The 24,123-nt window shown below is 53.7% G+C and overlaps 1 protein-coding gene across 5 annotated transcripts; it reads right to left on the bottom strand.

The window, feature by feature from the left end:
* Positions 1–119: 119 nt before the first annotated feature.
* On the bottom strand, positions 120–21,412 carry CIB2 (calcium and integrin binding family member 2). 5 transcript variants are annotated; one of them, XM_028496071.2, is made up of 8 exons: positions 21,107–21,412; positions 15,701–15,759; positions 14,872–15,041; positions 13,813–13,847; positions 5,654–5,765; positions 3,517–3,664; positions 1,200–1,395; positions 120–766 (listed from the first exon to the last, which is right to left on the bottom strand). In XM_028496071.2, the coding sequence occupies exons 3-8, from the start codon at positions 14,980–14,982 to the stop codon at positions 745–747; spliced, it is 624 nt and encodes a 207-aa protein (XP_028351872.1). In that variant the 5' UTR covers positions 14,983–15,041; positions 15,701–15,759; positions 21,107–21,412; the 3' UTR covers positions 120–744. The 5 variants fall into 5 exon arrangements, with proteins under 5 accessions (XP_028351872.1, XP_028351871.1, XP_028351874.1 ...); XM_028496070.2 differs by having other exon boundaries at positions 120–1,395; XM_028496073.2 differs by lacking the exon at positions 14,872–15,041 and having other exon boundaries at positions 120–1,395.
* Positions 21,413–24,123: the final 2,711 nt, after the last annotated feature.

Here is a 24,123-nt window from a genome sequence, read left to right as displayed (position 1 = left end):
TGGTGCCTAAAGTGGGAAGGCAATGCTTAGAGACATGAATTGCTAATGGTGGAATTTCAAGGAGAAAAGGGACCAGTGAACATTTCCTAACCTTGGCAGACACAGAGAACACAGGGACATGAAAGTGTTTTACTGTACCAGGAGTTCACAAATCTGTGGACAGCAAACACCAGTGAGGATTCCACATCATTGGGGAGGGCAGATGGGGTGGTGCTCAGGTCCTGGACAGAGACAGGGACAGAGCCCTTGGACCCACTGTTCACACAGCTGCACATTGGGAAGGGTCAGGGGAGAAGGAACAGGCGGGGTCAGGTGTAGCCCAGCTGTGGGTTTTGGAGAAAGATTGCATAGCTCGTTAAACCTTGTCCTTTTTTTTTTCACTTTGCCCTGGGCAACCAGGGTGCCCACCCAGCACTTGGACAAGTCAGCACCCCTGCCCTGTTAGGGGTTCTGTCTTCCCCTCCCAGTAGGGCCATTTCTGATGGGGAGAGGACCAGGGTGTGGGGAAGGTTGGGGGGATAGAGGGAAGGCCTGTGGAGGGACCACAGGGGGACTGGGAAAGGCCCTGCTCCTCACATGCCCCCTTCCCTGGTTAAGGATTTTTTGCCGAAAGGGCCAAGGAAATGTGCGTGGGTGTAAACCCCAGAGGCCACAGCTCCTCTTCTGGGGAGCCTGGAGGTCACACTCGTGTAGGCAGCAGAGCTGGATGGTCGGCTTCTGGCCCCTGCAACCTCGGCACTGTCCTCAGATCCGGACGTGGAAAGTGCTGGAAAGAGAAAGAGCAAGAGGGGCTGAGAGGCTCTGGACTGGGTGGGAAAAGGTCCTCAGCAGAAAGCCAACCAGGCCCCACACCCAACCCTGGACAGTTCCTCCAGGAGGGTGCAGAGGATGCAAACAATCTGCATGAGGGAAGGAAGGCCTGGAGGACCAGCTGTGCCCAGGGCATCCAACCCCCGACATAACCAAAGGGCCCTCAGTCTCTATCCTTCACCAGAGACTGGCCCTGCTGGGGACAGAGGACTTCCCAGTCACACACTGAGAGCAGCTGGGCCTGGAACGTGACCTGCCTCCCAGCCCACACAGGGCCTGCCGGGACCACTGCTCTCGGGAGCAGTGACAGTGCCTCAGCCCCGCGGGGTCTCCTGGCTGCGGCCCCCATTCAGGCCTGCCCTGCCCATGCCAGCCCCTCGGGAAGGCACCTGAGGAAGTCGGGGGCCTTGGCGATCATGTCCTCGAAGTCGGCGAAGCCCAGCTTGCCGTCGCCGTCCAGATCGGCCTCCTCAATGACCTTGTCACACACGAGCACCACCTCGTCCTCATCCAGCTCCGACTTGGTGAGCCGGGCCAGCGTCATCTCCAGATCCTCCTTGCAGATGAAGTTGTCCGTGTTGAAGTCTGTGGGGTGGGGTCAGGGACGCTCAGGCCACTCTCCTCTGAGCTGGTCACACCAGATACCTCCCTGGCCCCTCTGTGCACACTCTGGGGACACTGGATCCTTGTCCTCAGCCGACAGGGACCAGGGGGTCTCACTCACGAGGCACCTCTTAACACCACATTCAACAAATCCGCATTCACAATCTGCACAAACCCCCACCATGACGGCAAGCCCAGCCTTGGCCTGAGACACTTCGAACGTCCAAATCTGAGGCCTCCTGGGAACTCTGGGCCCAGGCTAAATGGCTCTCCTGGCCTTGCCCCATGGTGGACCCTGTTTTCCCTCTAAAGCTAAGGAAACCAAGACCTCGGCAAGGCCGAGTGACTGAATCAAGGTCAGATGGCTGTTGGAGGGGAAGCTGGGATGCTGACCAGGGCCTGTTCGATGCTAAGACCCATGTTTTCTAAACTGCACCACGTTGCCTCTGGTCCCAAGCCAGACATGGAGGTCAGAAGACTCAGAAGCCCCCCCAGAGAGAGGCCCTGTGGTTGGCTTTTGTGCACAAAGAGCAGGGAACATGGTTTGATTCTACTCGGCAAAAGGCACTACCACTGTCCACAGCTCAGCAAGATGTTCAGAGGGCCGAGCCACACACAGGCTCATCACAGGGAACTCGAACACCCTTCTGACTGCCTTTCAACCCAACTATCAGATCTTTGCATGTGCTATTTCTTCTGTCTGGAGCGCCCTTCCCATTTTTCTGTCCAGCAGACTCCATTCATTCTTCAGGGAAACTAAGGTCAAGGAAGTGGGTGATCCTTGCTAGAGGTCAGGCCCCAGTTCCCCCCAGCACCAAACCCCAGGTCCCAGTTGCCTTTCTCCATTCCACCCGCCAGTCCAGGGTGGTAGGGGGGCCCTGGTTCTCCCTTCACTTGTCCCCACACTTGCTTGGCTGTGTGTCCTGCACTTCCCCTCTCTGGCAGACTACAGCCTTCCCAGAAGCAATGCCATGGGGTCCAACATTAGGGGGATGATGGTTGGAATTCGAGAAGCTTTTTACTTGAACCTTGTGGGCGTAGTTTGTTAAGGGTAGACAAGGTGGGTACCATGCCTCTGACGTGCAAACACAATGTGGGTGCAGAGATATATGTAGACCAAAGTCCCCTGAAATAAACATGACAACTACAAAATGAAAAAACAGCCCAATGGGCCCCATTGCCTTGGGATACCCTGGCTGATGAAAGATGCTGGGCACGGGAGGTTTGTCTGTGGCTCCTCTGGTCCAGGACGGACCTTCCCTGGGCCTCAAAGTTCCCATCTGAGCACTGTCTGAGGGTTTGACACCAGTCCCAGCTGCTGTCAGGCTCAGAGCATACGAGCTCTGCAGCGTGAAGTTCTCTCCTATCGCCACAGGAGAAACCAAAAGCTTCGCAGGTGCTTGGCGCCCTCTGGTGGCCAGTGGGACAGTGGGTCCTGGGCTGGGCTGGGGTGAAATGAGGCCACCCTACCTCTGGCAGCAATTGCAGAGGTGGCAGGGGGGACCTAGGAGCCTACCTCTCAGCCCAGCCTCACCACCTAGCAGAGGCCTCCTCTCCAGAACCCTGGCGTCTGCCAGTCTAGCTCCTCCAGGATGCCGTGTGATCTTTCTAGAACACAGGGCTTCCTGACCTCACCTGAAACCCTGCAGTGGCCCCCACATTCCTTGGCTGGCTCCTCACAGCCCAGCCCCAGTGACCTCCCCAGAATCACACCGCCCTCATCCCACATTCGTCTCCCCATCTTCTCACCACGCCCTGTGCTTTGTGGCGCTCCCTCTACCAGGTATGCCCACCCCCATTCTCCTGTTGACAAATCTCCTCTTGTCCTCCGAGGCCATGCTGAAATGTCACCACATGTGAATTCTCCTCACGCTAACCACCCGCCCTAGGTGGAGTGGGTCCCTCCCTCCCCTGCTCTCAGGACCCTGCAGATGTCTCTTATGCACTAGTTGTCCCCACTGGCCACTGTGCTGGACATGCACTCTTCAGAGTGTTCTTGGTGTCCCCAGCGTCCCCACGGTGGGAACCAGCAGTAACTAGGTGGCCTATGGAATGCCACCACCCGCACTCAGCATCACAGCCCCTCCTCCAGGCCCTCGTTACCGTAGATCTTGAAGGCGTAGTTTGCCTTGAGGTCGCGGGGAGCCGACTCACAGAGCACAGAAAACATGTCGACAAAGTCGTTGAAGGTGAGGTTCCCCTCGCCATCCTCAGAAAAAGCCTCCACAATCCTTTCCTTGAAGGGATTCTCCTGAAGAAAACAACCACAGCAGTCACCATAGATGAAGGTTCACTGGGAGGAACCCAGAGCCCGACAGCTACGGCCTATGTGACCTTATCCCCCTGGGCCTCAGTTTCCCCGTCTGTAAAGTGGGAATAATAATTGCACCTACTTAATTGGGTTGTGAGATGGTTGAATAAGTTAAAGTATGTAAGGTGTTGGTACGAAGCCTGGCACCAGTGAGAGCTCTGCAAGCATCATGTCTTGTTATATTGTTCAGATCAGCACGGAGGGCTCAACAGAACCAAGGTGTGCCCACTGGAGGCATCACCTCTTCTGAGGCAGGAGCAGGGATTAGTCCCATTGCCCAGGGAGTACATGGAGGCTCCTGCCTCCTTGACATGCAAGGGGAGACAATGTTACTGAGTCCACATTTGTACGGCTCACCACACGAGGCCAATACATAGAGAAATGAGTTGTTTGGGCAAGGAATAGTGACGTTATTCAGAAAGCCAGCTAACCAAGAAGACGGTGGGCTCCTGCCCCCAAAGAACCATCTTGCCTGAGTTAGAATTCAGGCTTCTTTTATACTAAAAGGGGAGGGAGTGAAGTCAAACACTTCCTGGTTCCCATCAGCCTCCGGAGGGGAGGTGTTAATTTCTTCCTCCCTGTAGTCATTCACAGGTGGGCCTGGTCAGGATGTTTCTTGTGAGCTAAACAAAGGTCTTTTAGCTTAAGGCTCATTACATGGGAGGCAGGGTTCCCAGAGATGGGCCCTTATGTATAATTTAAGCTTAGAGGAAACATCCCTTTAGTGATTAACTTGGAATAGAATACGAAAGGTTCTTCCCTATTACAACAAGAGCCCAGGGTCTGGGCAGCTCTCAGCTGAGACCAAGATCACAGGGGGCAGAAGTGGGGCCCCAGAGGTGGGAGAACTGGGCCGGGACCACCAGCAGGAGGAGGCAGAGAGCCAGTCAGATCCCAGGCCACCAGTCACCCAGCTCCTGTAAATTTTCCTAGACCAGCCCATAGGCAGGTGGGGAATTATACCATTGACTCCTTCCTGTGATCCCAGCTCACTCAGGGCCCACCTCTCCTGGGGTCCTCCACCCCAGCTGGGCCAGCACAGGGGGCTGAGAGACAATCCCATGGTTCCTGCCGAAGTGCTTCATACCCTCTAGTGATCCTCTGAGCCTGGAATCAAGCCCCTCTCTAGGCCAGGCTGCACGCTTGTCAGGGCTGAGCCTCTGGCTCACTGTCCTCCAGGACTGAGGTCATAACCAGGATACAGGCCCCAAGGGGATGCCATGTGGACCCCAGGTGGACACCCTGACGCCAGAGTCACACACCTGAGGTCTGGCAAGGGGCTCTTTGCAAAGACCCACAGCAATGTGCCCTAAAAACCCAAATGCTTTCTTACCGTTGGAGTGTATTTTATGTGTAAGGAACTCGGGAAATGAAACTCTTATGTCAAGGCTATATATGGATTGAGGACGAGCAGCATCAGCCTCACCTGGGAGCCTGTTAGAAAAACAGAATCTTGGACCCCACCCCCAGACCTACTGAACCTGACAAGATCCCTAGGTGAGTCCTGCGCACGTTAAAGTCTGAGAGGAGATGCTATGGATGACCGTGCTGTGAGAGACAACAGCCGTGCGAGGACGAGGCTAAAAAAATTACAGACACAGGCAGACACAAACAAGATCTGCCAAGGACAGCAGATGGGCCACTTAACACAGGGGCAAGCAGGTGAGCACAGGCCGAGAGCCCTGCAGACTATAGGGCAGCACCAATCACGGCACCCTTAGCGAGTAAGCTCATTTACTTACACACGTAGCTCATTTATTCACAGGGTGCAGATGAGGAAACTGAGGCACAGCTGGGGTTCAACTCAGGTCTGGGTGCCCCTGCTGCCCTGCCCATCCAGAGGGGCATATTCCCCAAACTCCCGGCCCCCCTGCCCGGCCTTCTCTAGCTGGTCCCCCCGGCTCTGCCGAGCAGCAGCCTCTCACGTACCCGGAGCTCCGGCATCTGGATGATGAGGCTCATGGGCACGTGGACAATGGGGCTCTTCCTGTAGTCCATCGGGACGAGGTTGGGGGCCAGCTCATAGAAGCGGGCGTGGAGCCTGCGAGGGAAGCAGAGAAAAAGTGCTGGAGGGGATGCAGTCCCCGGGCCCTGAGAGGCCCAGCGCCACCCTGCCTGCACCCTGGCCCCTCACGCTGGAGACCCACCTTGGCCAGGGGCCTGGGGAGACCATCTGCTCTGCCCACAGGATGGGGGATTTGTAAGGGAGGCAAGTTCTGCCCAGAGCCCTATGCTGATGATTAGATTGTGTCCTGGCCATTCCCATGACCACCAACACCACGGCCACTGCTGCCACTACCCATCCCCCCACCCGCAAGGGCTTGCCACCTGATCTTATTTTTTTTCCTCTTTGGACTCCCTTAAGAGTCTTCTGTGTGCCAGGCACGTCACCTCTTACAGCTCAGCAAACTGAGGCCTGAAGAGGTTAAAAGAGTGATTTGTCTAACACCACACAACTAGGAAGTCTCAGGGACCACGGCTGGAACCCGGGACCGGAAATCCAGAGCAGAGGCTCTTAACCCCTCCTCCTCATGCTGTTCCTGTCGCTCCCCACTCCTGACCTTGCTGAAGTCCTGGCCCAGTTTGCTACCCCTGCCCCCAGGCTAGGCCCTGAGGGCTGGGTCTCTGGAAGAGCTTCCAGAAGCCCTCACATCCTGTGAAGCCCCTGAGAACAGCCATCCACCACCTCTCTCCAGCTGGGGGCTGTCGGGATGGAGCCCACTGCCCTGGGCCTGGCCCTCCTCGCTGATGCGTCAGGTCCCCAGCTCCCTCTCACCCTCCCACCTTGCTCGGGGGGCCCTGGGACACAAGCCCACCTACCTGCTGCGTGGACCCTCAAGGGTGTGAGACATCCTGACCCTGTCTCAGTTGGAAGCCCCTCCTCCATTATTCCTCTGCGGCCCTGTGTCCTGTTGTCCAGGTCCCTGATATCCCGAAGAACAGCCCTCCCCTCCTAACCCCAGGCAGGTACAAATTAGGTTCAGATGAAATTGTGTCCAGGAAGTGCTGCCAGACAGGGGGACAGGTGTCAGGGGTATTGACAAGGGGCTGTGGTGAGGCCCAGGGCTGCTGGGGCCTGGATGGAGGGGTGACCCCACATCTCCAGGGCCCACCTTCCCTGCTACCCCCCAAAGCCAGATCAACCCTGGTCTTCTTCTAAGTGGCCTGGCCCAGTGACATGCTCCTAGGCCCATCCTTAGCAGGCCCTTCAGCATAGCCACCCAATCCCCCATCAGGGTCCACCCAACTCTTGTCACCCTGCCGCCCAGCCCTCTCCAGTGAAGCAGGTCACTGCTTGCCCAGCTCACACACAAAACGTCAGCCACTGTTTAGCAAATGCTCACTCTGTGCTGGGCTTTGGGTTAACCCCGTGTGCACTGCTTTACTCCATTTAATCCCTAACCACCCCAAGAGGTAGCTATTAGTACCCCCACCCCTGTTTTTCTGGTGAGGAAGCTGAGGCTAAGGGGTTAAGCGTCTGCCCCAGCTTCCAGAGCCAACAGCGGTGGGTCCAGGCCCTCCCTGTTAAGTCAGGCCACCCAGGCCAGCACATCAGCACCTGGTTCAGAGCACCTGTACAGCAAACGCAAAGCAAATGCCATGAGCCCACTTGGCCAGTCACATGCTCCTATAAAAGGGCCTGAAATCACAAGGAAGTTCCAAGGCTTGGAAACACAGACCTGGAGGGGAAAACCCAAACCCTGTCCTTTGGGTCAAAGGGGGGCAGCGGATAACAGAGTGACAGGATCAAGCTGGGACCCTCCACGACGGGGCATTCGAGGACTTTCTTTGCTCTTACTTTCGGCATTGAGGAAAAATTTGCCCTTTTTTTATACTGTCCCCAAACATGGAACCTGGACTATATATCACACTTTACGCATCTGGTTTCATGCGCTTTTGACAGGACCATAGTATTTGCAACGGTTACATTTCCCACTTGACCTTGACATTTGGGATGTGATGTTCGGGTGTCTGAGGGTTGGCTTAGACCTTCAAAGTTTTGTGGGGTGGCTGCAGCAGGGACGTGAGTCAGACTGAGGTTGGAGCCCTGCCTACACCTCTCACTAGCTGCGTGGCCTTGGGCAAGTGGGTTAACCCACTGGAGAACAGATTTCCCTATCAGTTAAATGCGGATTGTCCTACTCTCCTCACACCTGTGAGGATTAAAAAGGATGGATTTAAAACCACCTGGCCTCAACTGGTAGCTATTAGCGTTTTGCCTGCCATGTCAGGGGCTCCCTGCAAGGGGCGAGGATTTGGGAGAAGGCCTGTGGGTATTAGTGGAATTGAGGAGGTGTCTTCTGGGGTACGAAGGCCAGCTTCTGCCCTGGGACAGAGATGTGTTCTGACTCTATGCCTATAGTGATATGGGAATTTTTTTTTTAAGGAAAACTCGAGGAGAATTTGGAAAGATGAATTGCTTTGGGAAAAACTCCAAAAACTGTCACAGAACTGCGTTCCTGTACCCCTCCTCCCAATAAAGGGCACTACTGAATTCATGAAGATGTACATATTAGTCCTATCATAAGTTCCAGGGGCAGAAACAATACCTATGCTACTTGAACTGTTCCAGAGCATGGGGCAAAAAAGTGAAAGTCTCCCAGTTTATGTTAGGAAGTTAATAAGAACCCTGCTACCAGAACCTAGTAGGTAGCATCCAAAATGGACCAATGCCACGTACACATACAGATGCAAAAATCTTATGAAATAACATATTAGTAAATCAGCTCCAACAGCATTTGAAAGAGTAAATCATTGGGACCAAGTAGGATTTATTCCAGGAATGCATGGATGGATCAATGTTTGGAAATCTGTGACTATAAATCACATTAATAGGCAGCAAAAAATATTTTGATCAACTTGATAGCTGCACTTATGACTAGATGGTTGTATGTACACAGAAAAATATATGAAAAGTGTACACCACATGTTTACACTGATGGTCTCTGTGAGGCAGGAGTGGAGAGGAGTGATAAGAGAAGGCCAACTTTCACTTTACCTACTTCTGAACTGAGTTTTATAGTATTTATTAATAATACTAATAATATTAATAATATAATAATATAATATTTATTAATAAAAATAAGTATTTTTAAGGTATATATTAATTTTTTCAATAAAAAACTTAAAATCCTTATTCAAACATAAACAAAAGGATACTCTCTACCTCAAATCAACACCTAACATTATACTTAAATGATAAAAGTACTACAGACATTCCCATAAAAGTGGGATTCCTACCATCACCATCATTATATAACATTTCCCCCGTGAGTGCTAGTCAATGTAATTAGTCAAAAAAAAAATAGTATATCTAAATATTGGAAAGGAGAATGCAAATTATTACTTCCTGGAAAACCAAAAATAATCAGTTTAAAAATTATTTGAATGAGGACTTCCCTGGCAGTCCAGTGGTTTGGACTCCATGCTTCCACTGCAGGGGGCACAGGTTCTATCCCTGGTTGGGGAACTAGGATACCACATGCTGCGCAGCACAGCCAAAAAAAAAAAGTTAGTAAAAAAAACTATTTGTAGAAGAGCTCAGTAGCTCTTCTACACAATAGTTTTTCTACCAGCATTCACCTATTCAAAAATATTATATAACAGAAGATCTAATTCACAATACAAAATCCCCCTCCAAAAACCCCCAAACAACTAAGTATAAAATAAATATGAAATGTGCACAAAGAAAACCATGAAGCTTTACCAAAGGATGTAAAATATTTAGGGAGTTAGTTAACTTTCCTGATTGGAAAGGCTTACTACTGTAATGATGGCAATCTTCTCTTCATTTTCCTGTAAAATGAATACAATCTTAATTGAAATCTGCAAAAGATTTATTTGAGATCTTGCCAACCTGATTCAAGTTTGTTTGGAAGAATAAACATTGGAGAGTGGGGGAAAATCCCTGAAAAAAGAGAAACCGGGGAGATGTTTGTCCCGTCAGATGTTAAAACATAGTTTAAAGCTATTATAAGTAAAACCATATGGAATAGACATTGGCATAGAAGAGGCAGACCCAAATATAAATGAGAATTAGTCCAAGACAAACAGCATTTGAAATCAGTGGGGAGAAGATGGATTCTTCTGGAAGTCACAGACTGGTTGGTGGTCCACATTCATGTCTAGCTTTCATGTAAAATAATGATTTAAAAGTTAGGTGCCAACATTTACAAATTAAACAATTTTACATGAAAAACCTGGATTTCCCCAAGGCCACAACCAGTTGGGGCTCAGGAACAGCAATTTCTGCAGATCCTTATCCTAAAACATTCCCATCAGGTTACATGGCTTCATTTATTTGCAGTGCATGTTGGCCCCCACAGACAGCTGAGTTTGAGACCCTTGGGATAGTCAGTAAACGATTTGGGGACAGAAGACAAAAGAGATGTAACAGCCAGTGTGATTGAGGAAGTAGGGAAATGGAGACTCATGCATGGCTGCTGGAGGGCAATTTAGCAATAAAAATCAAAAGCCTTAAAAATGTCCATGCCTTTTGATCCAGAAATCTGTTAGAAATGTATTCTAAGGAAATAATCCCAGACGCATGGGCTATATGTCATGGTGTCCCAAGGATGTGCACTGCAGTGCTAATTATAATGGTGAAAAGCTGAAAATCTAAATGTCCAACCAAATGAAGAGGTGGTGAGATCATTTTTTATCTTATCTATTTTTACAAGTCGCCTAAGGAAAAGCAATTTAAAGCAAATTACAGAACAACCTGATCCAAATTTCAGATAAACACACACAAAGGGAAAATATTTAAACATTTTTTACCCAGAGGTTAAAAATACCGAAAGATTAATAGCTGTTATTTCTGGGTGGCAGGATTACAGACAGTTTTTGTTCTCTTTTGACTGGCCTTATTTTCTAATTTTTCTACAGTCATCATGTATCACAGGTGAAATAAAAAATTAAAAGTAATTAAAATAGATTATACAGAGTTTTAAAATTGTTGAGAAAATAAAATAGATGATAAAGTAACAAATAGGCAAACACCCCGGGGTGCTAGCTGGGCCTCTCTGTGCTTAGGAGCACAGGCTAACTGGGGGCAGGGGAGTTACCTATAGCAAAGAAGATGGCTGAATGGGGGGCTGCCCACTCAGGCTCAGCGTCGGGGTGGAAGAGCTGTGCCCTGGGGAGCAACTGGATCCACCCGGGTCTGTGGGTGTGTATGTGAGTACGGAGGAAGGAGGGGAGCAGGGGAGGGGAGGGGAGGGGAAAACTGCCCAGGCGGGTATCTGTGACTCAGTATCACTGACCCAAGGCTACCAGAGAGCTGGGCCCCAAGCTGCAAAGAAGAACCTGCTGCTCACGTTTCCTCCTCGCCATCTGGTCAGTACTCAGGGTGCAGCCCACCCAGAAAACCATCCGCGTGGGGGTGGGGTAACAGCGCTGGAAGGCCCCTGGGAGGAGGGCCCTGGGCCTAGGGCCTGGCTCTGCCATTGACCTGCTCTGTGTTGCCGGCCAGGTCCTCGCTCCTGGCCCTCTCTGGGCTCAGGGCCTCGGTCGTCCCGCCTGGACCTGAGATGTGAACAGCGTGGAGAGGGCTCGCCTGGCAGGGGTGATCAGTCACACTGGCTCTTGCTGGGGCCCAGAGAGAAGGATGGAGAAAATCAAGGGGGCTGAAACTGGAATCGAGCAATCGAGGCCATGCCTGGTCCCCCAGGGACATGTAATCCCACACACTGCCTGGCCTCACGACCCTTCCTGAGGGTGGACGGGTGGGCAACAAAACTCCAAGCAGCCTGTGTTGTGCTGAACAACGCTATCACCCCTGCCCTCCCAGCCATTGGAGTCTGTGGGAAAACAGCCCCGGGGGGCACTGTCATCCCCATGCTGCAGAGGTGGCAACTGAGACATGGCAGGTGCTACACAGTGGGGACCAGATCCCAGGGCTCCTGCTCCCAGTGGGGCTTTACCCCCTCCCCCTCCTCACATGACAACTCTGCAGAAAAAGCACTGGGTCTGGTCCCCAGTGAGTGCTAACACAGAAGTGGGGCCTGAAGGAACCAGTGACAGAGCAGGCAGCGGGGGACTCAGAAAGCATGTCCAGCTGCCAGAAGGGGTCCTTTCCCCCCTTTGTGGACTCCAGGCCTGGGTTAAACTACAGAGGCCGGCACTGAAGGATGCAGAGCTGGGCAGGCCAGGGCTGTGGGGAGCCAGGAGACCCCCTACCCCTGCTCAGACCACCCACCTGCCTGGGGCTGATCATTTGCCAAGAGACCAGGGTCACCCCCAAAGGCCCCTCAGATTGGATCCAATTCCTGGCCTGGCCTTTGAACCACTCTCCTCCCCCATGGGCAACCTTGCTGCTCTCAGTAAGACCACTGGGGATGGGGCAGGGCGAAGCAGGTCTGTGCCCTTGACCCCGCTGCTCCTAGCCTGCAATGTTCTCCCCTTGGCCAACCCTACCCATCCTTCACCCACACACTCTTCAAGCGCTTACTGGTGCCGTGCCCAGTGCCAGGCATGGGGAGCCTGTGTCCTGCCTGACTGCAAGTCCGGGGGGAGCTGGGCACCTGAGCCATGAGCCCCCAGAGCCCCCTAAAAGGCTGCAAAAGAGGCTGTGTGAGAGCTGGGGGACAGGGAGTTGGGGGCTCACAGAGTGGATGACTCTGGAGTGGGTCTTGAAGGACATGCAGGAATGCAGCGGGAAGATGAGAAAGGCGGCGGGGCAGCCAGTGCCAAGGCCTGGGGACAAGCTTTTGCTGCCAGAACAGAAATGGTGGTGGGCCTCCCAGGACAAGCAGTCTGGGCCCGGCGTCTACAAAGGTGGGAAGTCAGGATGGCGGGAGCTCCCTGTTACAGAGGACAAATGTGGTGAGGCTTAAACGAGGATTTGGGCCAAGAACTCTGAAAGGTAGGAGGTGCCACGGGAATGCCGGGGTGACCGCTGTGTTATTACAGTTCTGAGGACCATCTGTCCAAATGGGAAGCACACCCCACACCTCACTCAAGCTACAGACCAAATTCAATTTATCAAACACCACACCCTGGCGTTCCTGCCTCTCAGCAACGGGGGAGGTATCATTATCCCCGTTTTACAGAAGAAACAGAGGCTCAGCGAGGCTCAAAGCTTGTCCAAGGTCAGAGCTGGGAAGGAGAGCCCAGGTCTGCTGATGCCAAGGCCTGGGGGCTTTGCCCCTCACCCTGCTTCTCCAAGGTGGTAGGAGTGGGCATCCCTGCACACCCAGGGGACAGGCTGGAAAAGCAGCCTGGGCAGAAAGGAAGGACCGAGGGACACCATCTGAGCAGAGTGGTCATGGCAGTGACAGACCACAGCTCCCTTGGGAAGTGTAACAGGCTCTAGCCCCAGCCTGCCCATCGACCTCCAGGGAAAGTGATCCTGAGACCTTGCTGGCTTTTAGTGCCACCTGATAGCCCAGGGAGGGGGGCCTGGCAAGGCCTGTGGGGCCAGGTTTCCTGGCATTCTGTGAGTCCTGCCCACCATCTGGTCCTGGGGCTCTGAGGCTGCCAACCCCCTTCATTTCTCCTGTTTAGGCCCACCCCACCCCAAAGAAAGGGAAGAGACCCCTGGTGGACAGCTCAGGGGCGGTGGTGGCATTGCCTGCCATGCCCCTGCCTTTAGGACCTCCCAGGAGTGGCAGGACATCAGAGCCAGAGGGCTCTTAGGGATCCCTAGTCTAACAGACAGGGTCCCCCCTTAGTCTGACAGGTCCCAGGGTGCAATGAAATAACAAGGACCCTGGAGTCAGAGGCCAGGTCTTCAGTCCCTGGCTGGGCGACTTTGGCCAAGTTGCTAAGCCCCACCTGTAAAGTGAGGAGAAAAGGATTCTCCTGTTACAAGGGCACAATGAGGATTAAATGAGAGTGTTCCTGAAACCGCCCACCACGGAGCCTGGCATGCAGTAAGCAGACGTTCGATTCTTGGCATAAGGATGTTGGCCGGGGGTGGGACGTCTCGAGTTCCCACAGCTGCTTGCGCTCGGCTGCTGATGGGGGTGGAAAAGCTAGTCCTCAGCCGGTGCAGCAACCCCCCATCCCCCTGCCTCCGCCCCCAGGGTCCCCGGCCCCACCCCTGCCCCTGCCCCAGTTCCAGAGGGGTGAACAAGAGCCACACTTACTTGAGGATGTCCTTCTTATTGAAGAAGGTGCAGTCCTGTGGAAGGAAAACGCATATTTAGTTGGTTGTCCTTCCTCCCTCAGAGCCACACAGGAACAGCCAGCCCTGGACTGGGGGCAGCAGAGTCACTACCACCCCTCCCTGCCCCAGCCCATTGCGGGGAGCAGTCTTAGTGGGTCCAGAAGCTGCCTTCTGAAGCTTTTGACCTGAGCCAGGGAAGCGAGTGCGTGGCGTGGGGGGCTGGGAGGCATGCGTAGGGGAGGGCATTTGGGAGGCAGATGGAGAGCTCAGAGGTGGATGCCATTGATTTGAGGGGCCAGGAGATACCCTGTGGGACCCCCGGGGGAAGGAGCTGGGAGACAACTCAGGAGACAAAGCAGGAGTGAGGACTGACAGGGTCACCACATTGCCCAGCGGCAGGGGGCACGGTCCATGCTGCAGCCCCTAAGAATTGTGCCTCGTGGAGTCATGGGTGGTGTGTGTCCTGAGTGGTTGCAGGCAGCAGCCCCGTGGTCAGAGGCTGAGAGTTCCAGGCACACAGACTGGGGAAGCACCAGCATTTAACTGGTATCTGAAGCCACAGGAATAGATGAGGTTAGAGAAGGCAGTGAAGAGGCTGGAGTGTGGGGAAAGAAGGGCCCGAGGAGGAGAGGGGGAGGAGGAAGGTGGGCAGGGAGGAACTGGCAGCACCTGGACAGAGGCCAGGGTGGAGGCTGCTGGGAACCCCCAGGTAGGCATGACTCAGGGTTAGGGCAGCACTCGGATCCTGAGTTCACCCAGATTATAAACTCATCTTGGGGATCCTGCCTTTGTCTGGATAACCCACCTCCTACAGTCACACCTCTATCCACAGCTCCGCCTGCCTGGTGATGATGCTACTATGCCAGGCCTTGTGGGAAGTATGGGGGTGAAAAGGACCCAGCACTTTGTAAAATGCCCAACCGTGAAGGGCTTTTGTGCTCCTCCCCTGCTGTTTGGCCCCTCCACCTTGGCCTGTTGTTGAAGCATGAGGGAGCCCAGAGCCCAGAGCTGGTGGGGCCTCCTGGGGCAGTATGCTGACCAGAGCTGGCTCCGACGAGGGACTAATGGCCACGGTACAGGCTTGCAGACAGCCTGGCTTGCACTGGATGAGACCTGGAGCCCCTGGCCCCGGGGCAATTGCACTGCACATTGAGGAGGACCCAAGAAAGCAGGCCCACAGGATGCATATCTAGGGTTTCCACTGGGCACCTGAAGGAGAGGCGAAGAGGGGAGAGTTGGTGGCAATTTCCAGGCCCCAGTTAGCCCCACAAGTCTGTCCCGAGCCACCCGCTGCTCGGTGGGAGTTAGACTAAGGACCCCCATAGTCTGGCCCTTCTTGGAAACATAGGGGCTTCTCCTGGGGGGCTAGGCTTTGCTTTCGGTGATAGCTCCTCTGTAGGGGCCAGGAGAGGCTCAGGCTGGGGAAGCAGTGCCCCCTCCCCACCCAGAATGGGCAAAGAACTCCAAGCCCCACAGGCCTAAGACTCAGACGGGCTGAAGACCGTGTGGGCTGATTTCTCAGCAAACCCCAGAAACCTGGAGCAGGCAGCAAAGGCCGCCCAGCTGGGCCTTCCAGGCACAAACCTCTCTCAGTCCCACAGCTGGTTCTACGGCCTGAAGCTGCCAGAAAGAAGGGCCAGAGCGCTTCCAACCAGCATGGTGGGGGTGTCGGCATAACAGGATGGGGAGAGGCCCTGGCTTCTGCTCTCTTTCCCCCTGGCGTATCCTCTTCCCCCTCCCCTCTCTTCTCTCCTCTCTCCTATCCTCTGGGTTGGAAAGGAAGTATCTGGGTCCTGACCTGAGGGTTCTATTGGCATTAAATGTGAAAGCTTCTCACATGACTCCAGTCCCTTATCACAACTACTTACATCTGTCCACATCAATGGTCCTCAAGGTGTGGTTCCTGGACCAGCAGCATCGCCATCACCTGGGGACTCAGTGGAAGTTTAGATTCTCAGGCTTCTCTCCAGAACTACAATCAGAAACTCTGGGGATGAGGCCCAGCAATCTACATTTTTAAAAGTCCTTCTAGAGATGCTGACACTTGCTAAAGTGTGAGGGCCTCTGCTCTAGAGCAGAATCACCTGGGAGCTGTTTAAACTCCCTGTGTCCCCTCCCATCACCACCAATGGACCCCAGATCAATTACAACAGAATCCCTGAGGGTGGATCCAGGCATCAGCAGTTTTCAGAGCCATCAGGTGATTGCACTGTGCAGCCCAGCCCGAGAACCACACCACAACCAGTCCATAATTACCATGGGCTGGTCCGTGGGGGCTCTGAATATCCAATTTTGTTTAATCCTCATCATTAGCCTATAGGCGGGGGTGGGGGTGGGGGGTGGGGGGGGCAGGCATTACCTCCCCATTTTATAGATGGGAAAACCGAGGTTCAACAAAGTTGAACAGCTTGCCCTAAATTGCACACGCAGATCTGGGCTGGGCTGGAACTCAGGCCTATGTGCTTCTTTTTTTTTTTTTTTTAATTAATTAATTAATTTTATTTTTGGCTGCATTGGGTCTTCGTTGCTGCACACGGGCTTTCTCTGGTTGCGGCAAGTGGGGGCTACTCTTTGTTGTGGTGCACGGGCTTCTCACCGCGGTGGCTTCTCTTGTTGCGAAGCACGGGCTCTAGGTGCATGGGCTTCAGTAGTTGTGGCACGTGGACTCAGTAGTTGTGGCACACGAGCTCTACAGCACAGGCTCAGTAGTTGTGGCGCATGGGTTTCGTTGCTCCGCAGCATGTGGGATCTTCCCGGGCCAGGGCTTAAACCCGTGTCCCCTGCATTGGCAGGCAGATTCTTAACCACTGCGCCACCAGGGAAGCCCCCTATGTGCTTCTTGACCACTGCCCACTGAGTGGAAACAGAGCCACAGTCCACCCAGCACCGTTGTACACCAACCACTCCACCTCCTGCTTCCACTGTGTATTCCCATATCTGGTACATGGTGCATGCTCAATAGAGACTGGTGGAATGAATGGCCAGACTTTTCCATATAAACCTTCCACAGCAGTTAACATTATCATTTCACTGGCTGGGGAATATCTCACTGAAGGCATTGGCCCTGCTTAACCTAAACTTTCTCATCTTTCTGAACATTTAGCCACAGCCATTTCTAGGCTTTCAACATTACCAATAAAGCTACCATGAACCTGCTCATCGACTGATGTTTTGCTTTTTCTTCTGACTTACTTCCCTGGAACTCATCCCAGGGAGGCAGCTCATAGGGGAGGAACATGGCAGTGCCTTGTTCCTTGTTCCTTCTCAGGGCTCTGAGTAGACTGCCAGCGTGGCAGAGGAAAAGGTTTAGTAGTCAGATGCAAATTCTCGTCTTGCTTTGGACCCTTAGGCAAGTTCAGTCACCTGTTGGAACCTCAGTTTCCGCATCCGTAAGATGGGGATACTGCCTCTTGGAAAGGGGCAGTGAGAGGAGCAAATGAGATAAGATGCAGGGAGCCTATAGGCCACAGCTTACCCGTTTTGTGCAACAGCTCCACCCAGTACCCCATGTCCCAAAGGCATCCCTTCAGAGCCCGCAGCTCTGTGTCTGTTCCCACCCTGAAGACAACAAACAAAAACCCTGCCCCCCTCCATCTACTCAGCTGCCCAGGGAGCTACAGCCATAGGTCTGCAGGAACTCTTCCCTATACTCCACTGAGAACAAATGTCCGGTCACTGCTTGGCCCCTGAGACTTCACAGGGATAGGTCTTCAGGGAGAGTCCCAGCTCAAGTTAGGGTCATGAGGGGTGGGTGGGAGGGAGGGAAGGGGCCTAGCCCAGGAGAGATGGGCCCTCAGGACTCTGGCAGCAGAAGACAGGGCAGGCTGGGCTTTTATAGTAGAAGCTCAGATGTTACGCCAGTTAAGGCTACAGTTCCTCCTCTAAGCTTATATTCATCCTGTTCTCCCACCTGGAGTGCCTTCCCCACCTTGTCCAGCTTGTCCAAATCCTTTCCATGCTCCAAAGCTCAACTCAAGGGTACTTTGTCCAGGTAGCCTCCCTGCCTCCCATCTCCCACATGCCTGGTCTGCCTGTGCCAGTGGTCCTGAGCCGAGCCATAGCCAGTCCCAGCTGGAGTGCACTCTCCATCCAGCTCTGCCAGCTCAAGCCTCAGCACCGCCCAGCTGACCATCACACAGCTCAGCTGATCCCTGCAAGAGCCCTGTGACATGAGCACAGCAGGGCTAGTAATCATTCCCATTTTAGAGGTGGGGACACTGAGACCCAGAAGAGGACAATGGCTTACTAAGGCCTACAGCATCTAAGGCCCAGCCATGACTTGAACCCAGGACTTCAGAATCCCTGGAGTTCTTTCCCCTCCTTAGAGCCGTGCTTTAACAAGTATTCATTCATTCAGACAACATTCTCCACTGCCTCTTCTGTGCCTGAGCAGGGGACACACAGGAAGTGGGATGGAGGGGAAACAGACAGGGATGACTGGGTATAAACCATTCTGTGGCCACAAGAAGAATCTGGGGAGGGCATCAGGGAGCCTGTCCAAAAGAGGTGAGGCCTGGCATGGACAGAAAGATAGGCCAGATGACGCTGATGAAGAAGTGAGGGGAGGGCGCCAGGAGAACAAGGCCAGAGGTGAGGCCATGCTTGGCTAGAAGCCCTTCAGTGTGCCTGGAACTTGGGGTGCCAGGAGAGGGACTCAAAATGAGGCTGGAGGCTGGGCTGAGCCCAGACCAGGCCAGGGTGAGGTCTGCTCTCCACTCCGCTCAGGCTATTATCCCAAGACACTGTGGAATTCCAGGGAGAGGAGAGGGTCACACCCATGTTTTAGAAAGATCCTTCACATCTTTGACCCTGTACTTCTGCTCCAGGCATTCATGACCTATATATGGACAACTCCCTAGGGTCTCCCACCACAGTGGGGGACTAGTTAATACACATATGATGCAACTCTTGGTCCAGAGATTCTTTTTAAAGAAAAAATTGTTTTACATTGGTGATGCACATTGTGTCTGTTGAAAGAAAATGGGAAGGAGTGAAAAGGGGATGGAGTGGGAAACTGAGAGATTGTGGTAGCAGCACGCGGGTGGCTGGAGGGTGCAGAACGGGGTGGGGTGGGGAGGCAGCAGTTACATTTTCAGTTACACGACACTGAGAGGCCTCGCCCAGGGCCCTGGCTATGGAGATCGAGGATGGGATCCCCAGGTGAGCCCCCAAAGAGGATGAGAGTTACAGGACTTGTTCTTGACTGAAAACATAGGCCATAGTAGAGCAAAGAGCAGTGGAGGGTCCTGGGGAAGGCGGTGAGCTCTTGGTTGTTTGAGGGGTCTAGGGGCTGGATCCGGAAGGCAGAGAAGTGGTCTGGGAAGAGATCTGAACTTTGGGAAACACTGGCACCTGGGGACTGGGGAAGAGGGCAGGAAACCCTGGAGATCAGTTGGGGGAGGGGGTGGTTGTTACTCAGGGTCACCCCCAGCTGGCCTTCGCTGGCCCTGGCCAGCTGGAGAGTCTCAGGGAGGGAGACGTGGGGCTCTCAGGTTTCACAGCTCTCGTTTCTCCCACCAGGTCCAGCCTCTGGCAAAGGATCAGAACCCAGCACTGGGTCTGACTCCGAACGGTAACTCAATGCCAGGCCGGACTGAGTGGGAACCCAGGCTCCCCATGCCCACTAGGCTACTCTTCTGAGCGTGGTCTACCTGCTTGCCTGGACCCACCTCCAAGTCTTTACCCAAGCTGTCCCCTCTGCCTGGAATGCCTCCTTCGGGGCCCTGATGGGCAAAATCCTACTGATCTTTCAAGGGTCTGCAAGCGCTGCATTATTTCTGAACCTACCAGTCGAAGCAAAGCCCCCCCTTCCCTCCAGGTCTCCCACTGCCCCCTAGTGCCCTCCCCTAGAGCACACTCACCGCCTGCCTCTCACGGGAGGCGAGGGGCTGTCTCTGCAGACAGTGAGGGCCTTGAGGACATAGAGCACACACAGTCCCCAACCCCAACAAAAGGAGTGAGCCTTGGATTCACAATTCAAATTCTTGTGTGAACCTTCACTGTGCAGGGTACCGAATGGCTCCTCAGCCTTTGTTTACTCTACTGTAAAATGGGGCTAAATAATCCACCTCCCTGTGATGATCAAATGAGTTGATGCATAGAGAGCCTCCATTATAGCGCTGGGTACACAGAAGGCGCCTCCACGTGAGGCCCTGAGAAAGCAGTGTTATTGACAACCAGCAAAGGAAAAGGGCCTTTATTTTACTTGTGCCCACATCAGAGGACCCACACTTCAAGCTCGATTCCAAAATAAATATTCACGCAGGCAACAGGCAGCTGTGGAGACCCTGCTGGTGTTCATCTCCCCCAAGCACACTCCACACAGGCCACAACACAGTCCAGCTCCCTCTGCCTGGCAGAGTCAGGAAAGAAGCATCAGAGTTGGGCCTGGGAGGGTAAGTGAAATCATTTGGAGACCGGGGAGCGGCATCGCCGAGCACGGGCAAAGAGAGGGAGGAAAGAGCCCGGTGTGTCAAGGGAACGTGGATAGTTCTGGGGCAGCTGCAGTGCGCAGGGCAGGGAAGGGGCCTGCGCAAACTGGCCAGGGCTCTGGGCAAGCCAGGAGGCTGGGCTCCTCCATCCTGCAACCACAGAAAAGTTTGTACATGAGTGGGAGGACATTGGGAGCTGATCTGGACAGCTCCCTGGCTCTGGAGGCAGAGGTACTCAGGAGGGTCTAAGGGGGTGGCTGCTGGGGGCCTGAGCGAGCTTGGAGAGATGACCACGTAAGACTGGTACCTGGCGTGCCTTCTTGCTCCAATTATTTCCATACTGGGGCCATACGGAGAGACCCCAACCTAGAATGGCATTTGGGTCCTGATGCACTTCACTCCCTACCCAGCTAATTTCTACTTTACAAAGACTCACTCTCCTGGGCTGCTTCCCAGGTTTTGGGGAGTGGGGGGTGGGAGGGTCCTCCCTCCAGCCTACGTTTAAGGACTCCATCTCTGCGCCAAGGTGGGCTATGGGAGGAGTAGTCGGGGAAGGGTGCGGGTCCAGCCTGGGACCAAGAGCAATAAGTCTGAATGAGAGAGAGAGGAGGGGGGAAGCTGGAGCGAGGGACGCCTGCGAGAATCTTTTAAGTGGAAAGCGCTCTCATTCCTCGGGTAGGTAAACTGAGGCTCGGAGAAGTCACCGGCCCAAGGTCAAGCGTCGAGCTAAAGGCAGAAGCAAGGTTTGAAACCGGTGAACCGGCTGTCGGGAGGCCCCAGCAAGCGACAGGAAAAAGGGAGGAGCCGAGGGGCGACGCTTCGGGGGCCGGGCGGCGGGCTCACCTGGTAGTTGTCCAGCTGCTCTTCGGTGAAGATGGTCTGCTTGTTCCCCATGGTGGCTGCGGCGCCGTCGCTTGCTCTCCCGGAGGCCGCCTCCCATCAGCGGCCGCCGGAGCTCCGCGCCCGCGGCCCTCGTCAGCCCCTCGGCGGGCAGCTTCCGACGGCCGCCGGACCCGCCGCCCGGCCTCAAGGCGCCGCGCCCCGCAGCCCACCCGGCGGGGGCGGGGCGGGAGCCTGGGAGGTGGGGAGCGGACCCCAAGCGTGGCGACTCCGCCCCGCGGCGGGGAGAGGGCGGGCACCCGGCTCCCAGCTGCCGAGCGCCCCGGGCCCGCCAGGGGGCGGCCTGGCCGCGGGAGGCGCCGCCTGGCCCGTCTGGCGCCCGCGCCCGCGTCGGCTGGGCGGACCCAGGAACTTCCGGCCTCCGGGAGCCCAGATGGCGCGGGGCTGAGGGTGCGGGGCCTGGGCAGATCCATTCGAGGGGTGCAGTGGGGGCGACTGGGTGATCTTGGCTCCCCTTGAGCTGGGGCGCGGGGCGTCAGTGAGGAGCAGGGGGAGAGCCCTGAACTGTGAGTGCGGGGATCCAGCCTGGGGCCCAGCTACGCCAGCGTCTCACCACGCGACCTTGGGCCCCGTTCCTCCGCGGAAAAGAAGGGGGTCAATCGAGACCTCTAAGGCCCCTCCCGGGCCAGGCCCGGGGAAGCTGATCTGGTCTTTGACCACGGCCTGGTCAGAGTATCTCAGACCCTCTGGGTCCCTCAGGGAGGAGGACGGGATTTGCTTGCCTTTCTTTGAGCCCTTGGATACGTGGAGACTTGAGAGGATTTAAAAGACTTACCGTGTCCAGAGACTTACTGTGACAAATGCCAGGAGGTTTTGCGGGGCTTTTAAACAGATGCCATCCATTGCAGCAAATGGAGCCACCGCTAACTACCTTTTAAGGGTCCAGCTCACACATTTGTTATTTCTCACCCCAGGACCGCTGATGCTATAGGTATTATCTCCATTTTACAGGTGAAGAAACTGAGGCTGAGAGTGGTTTAGTAACTTGCCCAGGGTTCCACAGCTGGGAGGTAGCAGAACCTGAGCTGGACTCCAGCACTGGCTCAGCTCACACCTGGACTCTGATGAGGAGACCAAGACTTTATGCTTTAAAATAGGTGATTTGTTTCTTTAACCACTGAGAGCAGTGCATCAGAATCACTTGGTAGGCTCTACCCCCAGAGCTTCCGGTTTAAGTCTGGGTGGCCAAGAATGTGGGGGGCCAACAGGTTCCCAGGTGATGCTGATGCTGCTGGCCCCAGGACCACGCTTTGAGAATCGTTGCTTCGGCTGAAGGTTTGGGGGTTCCAAGAGGAGCAGGGGTCCAAGTTTGGCAGATGATCCCTGGTGTTTTTACATTTTCCTTTTATACCTGAGGTTCCTGGTTGGGGTTTTCCGACATTATTTTGCCACCCTCTGGTGAGAATAGCAGCCATCAGCTAAACAGACAAGCCTCCCTGATGATATTGCAAGAGTCATCAGAGGCATAATCAATTGCTATCAGACGGGCAGGAAACAATTCAGAAGCCCAGGGGATTGCTGACCAGCCTTCAGAGACCGCCTCACCATCCTTCATTTATATTGGATATTTATAGCGGAAAGCTGTGGGAAAGAAGGCAGATTCAGAGAATGTGGAATTTTAGAGCAGAGACAGGCCTTTATAAGATTCTTTCCATCTGCAATTCGTCTTTCTCCCATTATTAGAGTTGGGGAAACTGAAACCTTCTCCAAACCACGCAATCACTATTAACAAACATCTTAGATTCCCCATTGCCCATGAATTGGCCAGAATTCTGTGTGCTCATATCCTGCTCTGTTACATTCCTTTACAGTTGCTAACGTGCTACTCATTTGCATGCCAGGTATTCCTGGCAGAAAAGCCAGAACTTCTACAAAGAGGACTCTATTTTCAGTTCTGGGAGTCCCTCCTCTCACAGGTGATAAATAGAAGCAACCAACCTGGCTAGAGTATTCCCTTAACAAATCCTTTGTGATCGCTATTGCCATTGTCCTAAGTGAGGCCCTCTCTTGAGCTATTACAACAATGCTGTGAGGAGGGGCATGGCATACCATTTACAAGTTACAGATGAGAAAACCCCAGCTCAGAGAGGCAAAGTGACCTGCCCAATGCCACCCAGCTGGGAAGGGGCAAAGCGTGACTCTCACCTCCTCCTCTGATTCCAAATCGTGCTTCTGCTGCTTCCAGCTGTTGGGTGTGAAAAAGACAGTGTATGTGTTTGTTGAGGGGAGAGTAGACAGAGGGAGAAAGAAGCATTGATTACCTACTCTGCACCCAGGATTGTGTTGGATGCTTTACATTTACTGAATATGATTATTCCATGAACACCTCTTAAGTCTGTAGAGTTTGGCGTTATTATCCCATTTCACAGATGAAGAAATAATCTCAGAAAAGGTGACTTGCCCAAGGGCATGCAGCTGGTGATTTAAATCTGGGTCCTGGCTGTCTTGATCACACTGTCTAGGGGCAGGGGAACATATGGTTACCGCTGTTTAAAGGGGGCCAACTCCTAGGCAGTTGCAGTCTTTGTAAATGATGTAACATCAGAAGGTAGCAACGAGGGGTAGTTTGGGGATTCCTGGCACTTTGCAAAATTTGGAAGAAAAACAGGAGGGATAAATACTACAAAATGCCCAAGGAGTAAACTTGATAGGAGTTAAAGGGTCAGTAAATATAATAAAACATTGATTTCTTTCCTTCTTTTCAAGGTCCTTCCTCATTGACTACCTATTCTTTGTGTTGAAATGTCATTGATCTGCAAGTTGTTAGTGTAGGACTTAGAATCTAAGTGGATCTTGATGGCAGAGATAAGGTGCTCTGGGCGGGAACATCTACAATAAATCTTCCCTCTAGCAGCCCCATGTGCCCAGTGAGTCACTCTCTTGTCCTACACTTAAATCTTTTGCTAACCTACCTCTAACTTTATATCAGCTTCACGCCACCTCCTAGTAGGACCTCCTAG

This window comes from Physeter macrocephalus, chromosome 11 (assembly GCF_002837175.3).
Source record: "Physeter macrocephalus isolate SW-GA chromosome 11, ASM283717v5, whole genome shotgun sequence".
Taxonomy (NCBI): Eukaryota; Metazoa; Chordata; class Mammalia; order Artiodactyla; family Physeteridae; genus Physeter; species Physeter macrocephalus.
This window is presented reverse-complemented; position numbering and strand designations above follow the sequence as displayed.

Excerpts from the sequence above, each read along its gene's own strand:
- CIB2 (XM_028496070.2), bottom strand. The coding sequence starts at position 14,982 with ATGTGCAGTGCAATTGCCCCGGGGCCAGGGGCTCCAGGTCTCATCCAG. Across the intron at positions 5,766-13,812 it reads AATAAGAAGGACATCCTCAA|GCTCCACGCCCGCTTCTATG; the intron begins GTAAGTGTGGCT and ends CTTCCCTCGCAG. Across the intron at positions 1,396-3,516 it reads CTACGCCTTCAAGATCTACG|ACTTCAACACGGACAACTTC; the intron begins GTAACGAGGGCC and ends CCCACCCCACAG.